Genomic DNA, 11,325 nt, shown 5'->3' on the forward strand with positions numbered 1-11,325 from the left:
TCCATTTATACAAGAATGACCCTCACTAAACAAGTCCTGGTAAGATAGGGCGTCTGAGACTAAATTAATAGGGAGCATTTACTTTGAATGACTTTATTTTTGGGGGTTGTGGCTTTTTGTAGGCACACTTTACTGTGATCTTTAACATTGGTTTGAATCAGTCTGTGAAAATCCATTTTAGACATTCAGTAAAACATTTTAATGCATTTTTCTCCAAGTGTTTATTTCCCTTGGAAGCTCACTTAAAGTGTGTTTCAACCATCTCCCCATTAGATAGTTAGCCATGCATGATAACGCCACAGAAATCCTGACGCCAGAATGACTATTCTTAAAACCTATCAAAACATCCAATAAAATCATCCAACATGCAAGTTGGATGATTTTATTGGATGTTTTCAGATGGTAGTTTGACTCTTAATTAACATGGATGCTCATGTTTGGGCTGAGTTAGGCTGTTGGTTTGGAAAATCACTCCAGGCCATATCTCTTTAGATGGATTGATCTAGGTGAGGATGATTCGGTAAGTGGTGTGTGTGTTTCTGTGTGTGTGTGTGTAGGATGAAAATAGGGGTGGAGTGGAGGCATTAATTCCGATCATTAAGAACTTGGATAGCCTGGGGGTACAAACCCCCTGAAATCGACTGCATATAAACTCTGAAATCACTTACCAGTTGTTCACTTGTAGGATGGTGAGGCCGGTGTCTTGTGCCAGCTGTTTCTTCTGTTCTTCTGACGGGTATGGATGCTGCAGGAGAGAAAGACAACATCTATAAGAAAAGGCTGACCACAAATTGTTTAATGAAGCTTCTTGATGTTGAAAAAAGGGTTTGATGTGCCTTTTAGTAAAGAAAGAGTTGTTGTAGGGCACAGGTTGCACACACACAATACCATACTGCGTAATGAGAGGGAGAAAATGAGCTGTGTGCTCATGCTCATTGGTGCGTAAGTGTCAGTATGTGCCTGTGTGTATGTCTATCTGGATGTATATTGTAAGAATCTGTGAGTGTGTGCGCGTTAACGTGCCTCTCTCCCCCCGATCATTAATGGAATATGAAATCTTGTAATTAATGGCAGCCAAAAAGGCAAGCCAATTAGAAAGTTAAGTGAAGTGGAGAACCAGCTCTGGTAATTAGGCAGCCTCTTACACAAATATATTCGTGGCAATGGCCCCCCTTTCACCCTGCTGCATATGTAATCAGCGAGCGGGGAATATGTAACGTTAACCCGATGGAATACAGACAAGAGAATGTAAAGTCTCTTGTCTGTATTGCTGCTGTTTGCTTTTATCCGTACTGCAGTTGGTACAGTTCTATATTTATATATATATATATATATATAACTGCACTGATTATGAGAAAGGTTCTATCCTTTTGGCTACCAAGTTAACACAGGAACAGGAACTTCCTTCAAATCACACATTGCCACCTCAGCAAGGGATTTCATCTAATTTTCATCATTTCGTTATTTTAATATTTTAGTCTTTTAAATCAAAGATATAAAAATACCTGCCAGTGAAAGGTACAGATACTCATAGATAATTCAACTTTTGTTATTTTTTCAATCAAGCCTCATCACATTGATATTAGAGGCTGTCACTCTTTTTGAAATTAGTTCAAACAAGACAGTTTGCACTGATACAAGATAAATTACCATACACTGAGACTATTTTATTTTTGTCTGAAGAAAACATGACACATGAATGCATGACCAACAACAGTTTAGTTGTGGGAAAGACAACCCAAACTGACTTTGCGCCGGGTGTTTAAATATAAACTACTGACTGCAGCCCTTCGTCGAGAAGCCAGCTGAGAACAGTTAAAGTCGAGCCACCTGTTTAAATATATAGAATGAATAAATTGGATAAATGTGAACTCGGGGAGTGTGTTGATTTATATTAGAGTGGGGCGGGGGGGGTATCACAGTTGCACAGAGCCTTGTTCGTGGAGGACAATGTGCTGTTCATGACTGAGACAAGACATGGACTGTGCTGAACACCATAGGCAGGCCATAAAAGAGGAGGAGAGGAGGAGAGAAGGGAGGAGCAGGGAAGCGAGGGAGAGAATAGATCGCTGGAGGAATAGCACTAACTGGAAACTATATATATATACTCCAAAATGCTATGTATACATTTAGGAAAGAAAGATCTGAATGATCTGAAAAAGTGTTTTCATTTTGCCAACCAACCAAGGGCAGTGAATTAGGACCCTGGGATTTCTGTCACATTACACTGAAGTAAAAAAAATGCTTTGCAGCTTTTTTCACGTTCTCTGCATCAATTCAAACAATAAACGGAAAAGGAAAAAAAACATTTCAAGTTAGTTTCCAAAGAGCAAAGAGCTCCACGGTGTAGCAGTCGACATACACAGACATTTAAACCAGTAATGCCATCAATACCAAAAAGTCTTTCTTTTTTTACATAAAACTTGCAAATCCACAACAAAATGAGGGAGGGCTGCATTTGTGTTTTGGTGGTTCGCAAAATCTGTCATTTTTCGGTGGCTATAATTTATTTATCTGAAAGAACAGGCCACCCTGACAGAAAGAACCCTGTCATTTATCAGTTATTCCCCTATGTTATGCTGACCAACAACAGGCGCCACAAATATGGCTACTGTATAATATATAGAGTATGTCTAACAAGAACACACACACTTAATAGTCAATCAGACGTGCAAAATCAGTGCGGCGCCAGCGTTTTCATTTTTTCATTACAGTTTTTTCAGTGCATAATGAACAGGATTGTGTTTAATGCTGGGACGACTCAGCAGAGAGAGAGACGAGACAGATTTTTTCCCAGCCTTCCCTTGTCCATGTGATTGGTTGTGTGGAATGGGAACACACGGAGGCTAATTTCATGCGCTAAGTTATAATTGCATTGTCGCCTCTGGCCAAATTTGTGTCCACTTCTTTTCTCTTTGTGTGTGTGTGCATAAATACATGTGAACTGTCCGTTCATTCATATACTGTGTGTGTGGTGTGTGTGGTGTGTGTGGAGAAGTATCTACACCATACTGTAGGCTGATCAGATAATAGCAGAATTACGATGCCTGCCCACGTGTAGAAAGTGAGAAAACATTATTCTTTAGGGCTTGTGTCATCTGATGTCTTGACGCATTGAACACTTCACATATAGACACCAGACACACTCACTGACAGATTAAAGCTAATCATGTGAACAATGTGTCTTTTTCAGTCTTTCTTCTCAACAAACAAAGCTGATTGAACATGAAAATATCAATGTGTCCATTCTACGTGCTGTAGATCTGTGGAAGCAGGAGTGTCTGCCTCGTGATATCGGGGGGCTGCGGCCATGCCAGGGGCCACAGTACAGCACAAATACACCCTGTTTCAGTGCTTCCCTCCCTCTGGCTTCCCAGAACACACATGCAGACAGACAGCTATACACAACTAGTCACACACAGACAGACACACACGCAATCTCGATATCGGACAGAAGCACTGCGAGAAAAATCAGCTTCATAGCATGTGTGTGTTCTGTTCAACACTCATTCTGCCAGTGGTGGAGTGTAACCAAGTATATTTACTTAAGTACGGAAATAAGTAAAATTTAGTTTTCTTATATTTAATAACAATATAATTCATATTATTATTTCTTATAATATGATTAATGTTTACAGAATAAACTACCCAACAGTGTATAAAATTGGTAAGATTATATCCACCACCATCGGCTACAATATTAAAATGTTGTTTACACATGAGTAGTATCAGTATCAACAGTAATAATAATAATATGATTACATAACACTGCAGGGACCATTTTGCAGCATAATGAGTACTTTTACTTCATACGTTAAGTACATTTTGCTGATAACACAACTTATACTTTGGAAAATTGCGAATGCAGGACTTTTACTTGTGACTGAGTGTTTTAACATTTACCTAAAGGACCTGAAAACTTCTCCCATCACTGCATCCCGCCCCTAATACAAAGTGCTACATGTGCCAGAGTTTCCAAGTACAAAATAACACACACTTAATGAGAGAGTTACCAGAAAAAGATGGCCAGAAAGCCAGAACATCAAAACTGTTTTTGTCCTCCTTTTTTTTAAACCGCCAAATTAGCTCCTATCTGTCAAAACACTGTGATTTAGTTTCTCGCTCAGCAACAAGTCGCCCAGTTTTAATATTGTCTGTGAGTGATTCTGGTGTCTTAACGGCCTTTGGCTGTGGTTCAGCGGGTTGAGGAAGAGAGAGAGAGAAAGAGAGAGAAAGGCCTTTAGTGAGAAAAGCAATAACATGTTCTTTAAAAGAGCAGATGGAAAGTTTCGGCGCATCCTTCCCTCCCTTCCCTCTTCCCTCCGCCTATCTTAATGATATGTCTTCTCCAAATATACAACTCCTTTCATGAGAATTTCCACCCTGCTCGCTGCTCTCTGCTGGGCTCTGAGCATGTGGGTGCCAGGAGGGGTGTGTGTTTTCGCTTCTCTCTTCAGTATGTCTTATCAATCCAAGTGTATGAGTGTGCATGCATGCGTGTTGTGTGTGTCCATTAGAGTCAAAAGATTTCGCTTTTGAGTGTGTTTTTTATTACAGCAGACATTAGAGTGTGTGTTTGTGTGTGCGTGTTTGTTCTCGTTTGAGCCACTGAGCTTGCTGGGCCTACAAGTAAGTTCAGCTGTGCGTGGTCATGTATGTGTGTTTGTGTGTGTGTGCGTGTTTGCGTGCAGATGTCTGTGTGGGTGAGTAACAGAGCATCAGCAACATCCCCTCCCTGTCTGACCGTCTTCCTCTCTGACCCCCTTAGACAAGAACAAGAGAGGGATAGATAGACCGAGAGAAGAAGGAAAGAAAGGAAGAGAGAAGAAGGAGGCAGGGGAGGAGACATGGAAATAGATATGTGGAGCCCCAGGGCTTCGAACGAAGAGATAAGAGCTTAAATATTCTGCAAGACCCCCATTTACTCCCCTTGGCCCATGCCTAACCCAGGAGAAAACTATTCTAGGCAAGGAGGTAGAAAAAATGTCAACCAGTTACCAGTGTTACAAAAATAGTAATCAGATTAACAATTTTATATAAATCATTGTATACTTTACATTTTAATTTCAGCTGGACCTTATATATAATACATATATAATATAATATATATAATATTGCACTGCAAAAACATTGATAAAGTCATGAAAAATCAAACTAGTCTTAACTTTATTGGAGAAAACACTTGGCCCTTGCCGAACGCTAGCTGCACTATTCTGATTTCCTGTTCTGCTTTTCCATTTATGTTTGAGAAATCTGATGGCTTACAATGTGGCAGCAGCTATATGCTTGGTGCCATGCTCAAGGTCACTTTGACAAGACACATGGCTATTGTGCAGACTGAACCATTAACCTTTACAGGAAAAAAAAACATCCAAACAAAATCTTAATCTCATCTGTAGGAGCAACAACTCACCAAAAACTTTTACAGACATGAAAAAGAACCAACTTCCTAAAGGTCCCTAAATCTTATTTGCAAAAAAACTGTATAAAGCCTCACCTCAGTCTGTCAGCAGCAATAGGGAAGGAAATGGAAAAAAGAACAAGAGTCTGAGTCATTTTTTGTCAGGGATGCTCCTCTTCACTACGAGGGTTATATCAGAAATGTCTTTTTATCTTGCTGCTCCCTTCTCTTCATCTCCCCTCCTCAGCAAACCTACTATTCTTTACTAGTGCCTAGTTTTAGTTGTTCTGAACACTCGTGCCAGATTTGTTAACTAAGTAATCAAAACATTAACAGTTTAAAAGAAAACCTACATCTTACTATTACATCTCCATCTTAATGTGTGTGATTCCACCCTTGTTAAACAATTCACTGCAGCCACAGTCCTTACAGCCCTTCTTTAGTCATTAACATTATGGTGTTATCGTTGCATACATTTCTATTTAAAGCTGCGCTTCCCAAGCTTCTGTGCATCCCATTAAAAAGCTTGACATGCTACATTAGCTTTATAAAACTGCAACCATGAAACAGAATGGAGAGAGGAATAAGAGAGAGGAGAATCATATGTTGTCACAGTCATGTGAGGTCCCTCAAAAAGAGGCCATGACACTGCACAATCTGTGGATAGCAGACATGGGTCAATGGTATTTTGAGTTAGTTTACTTTCCACCAGATGGTTGGGGTTTGTCACAAGGCACAAGGATGCCAGGAAATGCATTGAATTACAGTAAACAACTTGTAAATATGCAATGAGTTATTCTTGTGTACATTTCAATAAATAATTCAATAATCAGTCACTTATAAACACCAAGCAGGTTACAGAAACATTATGTGCGGTTACTGGCTTGCTTGTGCCTGTTGAGGTACAAGTGAAAAGCCTTGACTAGGCCAGGTCTGTTCCCCTCACTGTTCCCAGGTCAAATCTCCGTGGAAACCGAGCTGCCCATCAGGAATGGCTGACGGCTAATCCGGGGGCCTTTTTGGCTAGAAGGGCATCAGAGTATCATACTAAACTGTCTTACACACATACACACACACACACACACTCACAAACACACAATTTACTGGAAGTATAGCCTTGCTGCTGCCAGACTTGTATGAGATTACCTTAAATATTTGGGGAGGCAAGCACATTGTTATGCCCAGAACCATGAGCACAAGCAGACTTTAAAACAAGCGTTCCAAACTGTAAATCTGTTGTATCTCATACTTCCAATTTTTAAAAAATGTCTTGCTCATTCAGTGGAAGTTTCATCCTCTAGTGTGTGTGCTCACGCTGTGCTATAAAAGCTACGCCATTTCAAATTCCTTTCTGTGTAGGTGGCATCGACTGACATCCCTTTGACTTCATTAGGGAGCAGGGACCCAGCAACAAAGCTGGCTCTGGGAGAAAGGGGGGATTAAAGAAAAAAGAAAAGAGAGTAAGAGCGAACAAAACAACAACAGAAAAAAAACAAAGCACCCTTAACCTAATTTCCTCTGATTCAGGCTGCTCCAATGCAAAATAACAAAACAGAGCAAAAACAGATCTTTTGAGACACTCTAAACGCACCAACTACAGGATGAGAGTTTGAGAGTGCGCTTCGTAATGTCTGCGCAAAATAAACGCCCCCTCGTCTTAGTGCTGTAATGCACAAAAAAAGCTGAAACAGCCTCTTTTATGGTGTTGGACTATGGTAAACCAACTCAAAGCTTGAAGCATGAATAATTCACCACCACTTTTTTTTTTTTTGAAAACCTCGATATATGCACCAGAAATGGCAAAGAAACCCCCTTTCAGACTGTTTTTGTCATCAAATCTCTCCATCTCTTCGGGAGATAAAGTAAAAAAACAGATGTTCTTGGGCTTTTCATTCATTAATGAGCATTTTCTCTCTCAAAAAACAGCTTTTGTTGATTTAGGGAAATCTCACTGCGCTCTTGCCTATGGGAATGAGATAAATCTAGTTAGCTGGTGAGGCAAAGGGTGAAAAGTATGTCATTAAAGCTCTAGTACAAAGTGGATTAGACAATGTACAGCATCACCAGCTTCTCCGCTATGATAATTGATGATTAGCATCTTTCATCGTTTTTCTAAAACTCTAAGGGCACATAACATAATTCAGGGTAGCAGCCACTGCTGTAGCTGTTCCTGCTGTGCTGCAGGGTGTGAACAATGATCTGTGTGCTTTACAGTTGGGTGGGTCTCTAGCCTATGTGTATACTGAAGCTTATAGCATGTATGCACATGACCAAGTCTCAAGTCTCAACAAAGTCCTCTATTGTTGTGTTTAACATAGAATGTAAAGGGTGAGGTCTGTTGATACTGAAGGATCTTATATTGAATGCTGTATGTGTGGTGTCTGTATATTCTGGTTGCTTTCACTGAGAGCGAGGGCGTGCTTCATTAGTCCTCCCTACTCCAGCTCAGGGGAGGCTAAATTTATTAAGGGGGCCGGATGTTGCACAACACCTGCTGCTGTGCTTCCCTCTGTGCAATAAAGGGAAGGGGGTGCAGCATGCTAGCTAGTGCTAGTGGTAAGCGCTGCTCGTTGGACTGAGGCTGATGAGCTGGGGCTAATTCAGGGGGTGATTATGTAGTTTGCTGGACCACTAAACCTCTTTAAGCCCGTAATTACTGCCTATTTGAGCGAGGGGAGGCACTCCAAAGCAATCGGTACTTGCACCAAGCGGCGCAGTCAACGGCAGCCACAGCTGGAGGTGGGCTGCCTCAGGGCTGCCTGGGATGGAGGGGCGTGTAAATGGGGAGTAGGAGGGATCCACAAAGCCTTATCCCAGTCAGGTACCACAGAAAAGCTGAGAGAAAACAGCGGGATGCCGCTCGGAGCACCAGCATGCTAGCTCCGAGCTACGGTGCTTGGAGCTAGCATTCTAGCAGTGATCTGAGCTTAAAAACAAATGTTCTCTTGTTACACACAGCTACAAAACGCAGAGCTCATTACACAGGGCTGCAGAGGAACAAAGTGCTATTACGGGACAGTTCAAAGCAACAAAACAAAAACTATTAAATAAACGAGTGCACTTCCGAACCACACTAACTCTTCTGACTAAATTGAGCTTCAAAGTAAGTGAGGAGGGGGCAGATTGGAATATATGTCATTGTGGTGAGAAACTAAAGGGCTTTTTTTAGACTCAGTGTCTGTGACACACAAGAGGGAATCAGATTCTCAGATTGCACCTCGACCATGGGGGAATCCATTTCATTTCACCTGACTTTCAAGGAAATTTGACTTTACGTAATGCCACTGAAATCTGATCTCTCAGAGGAAGCAATTTGGGGACCACAGAACATTCTAATAACCCTGGTGATATTATTATGTTATTATCATAATTACCCTTTTGCCCCCGACGTTTTAATTAGAAACTCACCGTTGGCCCCTGGGGGGGTGAAAGGAACCAGGGTTGGGGGAATGCTGAAACTAGGTAAGGGTATTTCACAATTGCTCCCTTATGCTCTTTGGAGCGGCAAGTATCAGAGGGAAGGCAGCGGACGCAGGCAATGCTATTGAAAGATGGAGCTCTCTCTTTCTCTACCTCCTCTCTCTCTCTCTCTGACATATCTGTCATTCAAAGTACAGCTACACCCTTCCCTCCTTCCTCTCATTTCTCTATATCCATATCTTTCTCACCCGTCTCCGCCCCCTCCATCCCTGTGTTCTATATTTAGCATTTTGCTTAACTATCTCATGCTGCCTCCTTTGCTCCCCTCTTTTCTTCCACCTCCACTTAACTCCTCTATTTACCATTACCCCTCATCTTCAATTTGAACAACCTCACCTTTCTCCTCAGCCAAATGCATCCCTCCACCTCTCTCTCCTGCTTTCTCTCTCTCTCCCCGTCTTCTGCAGCAGAGGGCCTTCTCCATCAGTGCACCGCTTTTACAAATCAATGACTTAATCTGTCGTAACAAACAAGTGAGCAGCACCCTCAGCCCTGTTCACTTCCCCCCGCCACTGCTAACACTACAGCAGCGGGCCTCACAGAGAGTGGCAGATGAGAAAAGGGAAGAAAGCTGACACATATGCAATTTGAAATTTAAATTATATAATGGAGAGAGTGTGATGGAAGTCAGAGGAATTAAGTGAAGGAAAGAGAGGATGTGAGGAACAAAAAACATGTTTTAAAGAAGAAGAACGAAAAGGAAGACAGGCTAGTGGAAAGTGAGAAAAATGAAAGTGTGTGTTTCCCACCCTTTCTCCACTCTCCAAGCCCTCAGCTCTGTCCGACTCTTCTACCATGAGTTATTGCCTGTCTGCATTCACCACCTGGTTCACTAGCTATGATTTCTCTCACTCCACTGGATATACACACACACATCCTGACACACAAACGTACAGACCACAGACAAACATGTCCACATGCATACTCATATTTGTGTGTGTGTATCACTCATGCACTTACATTGCCATGCACAGGAACACACACCTGCCTCCCCCTGCTCCACAGGGGCACCTTGGGTCAGCTGGCCAAGTCTAAGCACACTACCAGCCTATGGCCATACCTTCTATGCCACCAGCCTCTGGTGTATCAAGAGCCCCACAGTGTTTTATGCAGAAAATTTCAATCATAACATTATGAGATAAGTAGGTGTAAAATGATGAGTTATGGATAGATATCACAAGCTATATCATCTATAAATCATAGTTCTCTCTCTCTCCAATGCCTTTGAAACAGCACAAGTGCACCAATATTGCTATGATATCATGGTTCAAGGCCATTAACATGTAAGGCAACACAGCTGTACATTATAGGGGGGAAAAAATGAGCGAGAAGGAGTCATGGAAGAAAAAAGGAGAGGGAGAGAGAAGTCAGAGAGGCAGAAGGCATGCATAAAAGATAGGAAACCCTTATGGTTTGTCAGAAAGAAGTGTTTTGTCGGTGAGGGAGACAGAGACAGAGCGTAGGGGAAAGAGAGAGGGTTCACGCATGGGAGAGAATACAAGTGGGAGGAACTGAATTGATAAATTAGTTCAGCCAACGCGCAAACTGATTACCACGACTGCAAAGCCACAGGATCCATCGAGCACACGCATGGAATGAGACACAAAGACACGCACGTTCTCATACACAGCACCAACAAAAGAGACATGAAGCTGACACATACAAATAATAGCACAACTGCATATGCAATCGTACACACATGCACACACACACACACAGCAAATGTATCTAGGGCAGGCTGCTGCAGTTGCTGTAAGTAAAAGGTATTGAGCTGCTGACTCCAGCCAGAAAAGATCCCACAATCCTCTGGATCACCAAACACAGCCTAATGGATAATGGCTAACAGCTAGCGCTAATGTGATTTCACACTTAGCAGATTTAATATATCACTGGCTGAACAAAATCATGCTACACAAAGAATCTATGCTAAACTCAGTTTCTTGAAAGGTGGTCAACATTTTACTGCCAAAGCTTCATTTGAGGCGTTTTAAACTAAAAAAAAGGAAGTATTTTGGAGGTAATGTATTTGCGCACTGTGAGAATGAGAGGCTAAACCGCTAGCATTGCTAATCTCTAAGTGTTGGATCGAATCATTCCATCAAGCTAACCACAGACTTATGACAATATTTTTCCCTGACTCTTCCACACGACAACTTGCCACTCACTCTCCAATAAATACCACAGTGATGGTGGGGAACTCCACACCCCACCCAGGCACTGACGTCACTGCTGTGGGCCTGTGCAAAAGTGTGTGTGTGTGTGTGTGTGTGTGTGTGTTTATGTTTGCATCTGAGTGTGCTTGCGTGTGTCTGAGGCTGAGAGTGGGCTTCTTCTTTGGATGTGCAAATCATCGTAAACTGATTAGTGTCTACCAAACCAAGAATGATTTCACACATCCAAGTTATCGGGCCTTTGTCCACGCTGAAGACACACACACACACACA

The 11,325-nt window shown here is 41.9% G+C and overlaps 1 protein-coding gene across 1 annotated transcript in view; it reads right to left on the reverse strand.

Annotated features, from left to right (window-relative positions):
* Positions 1-11,325, reverse strand: part of LOC118329325 (homeobox protein Meis1) — an 88,175-nt gene that overhangs the window by 23,035 nt on the left and 53,815 nt on the right. The window contains exon 9 of the mRNA XM_035663448.1: positions 669-745. Within this exon, the coding sequence (XP_035519341.1) occupies positions 669-745 (77 nt within the window). The remainder of the gene's footprint in view (positions 1-668; positions 746-11,325) is intronic.

This window comes from Morone saxatilis, unplaced genomic scaffold, assembly GCF_004916995.1.
Source record: "Morone saxatilis isolate NCDOM2014 unplaced genomic scaffold, NCSU_SB_2.0 Contig19, whole genome shotgun sequence".
Taxonomy (NCBI): domain Eukaryota; kingdom Metazoa; phylum Chordata; class Actinopteri; family Moronidae; genus Morone; species Morone saxatilis.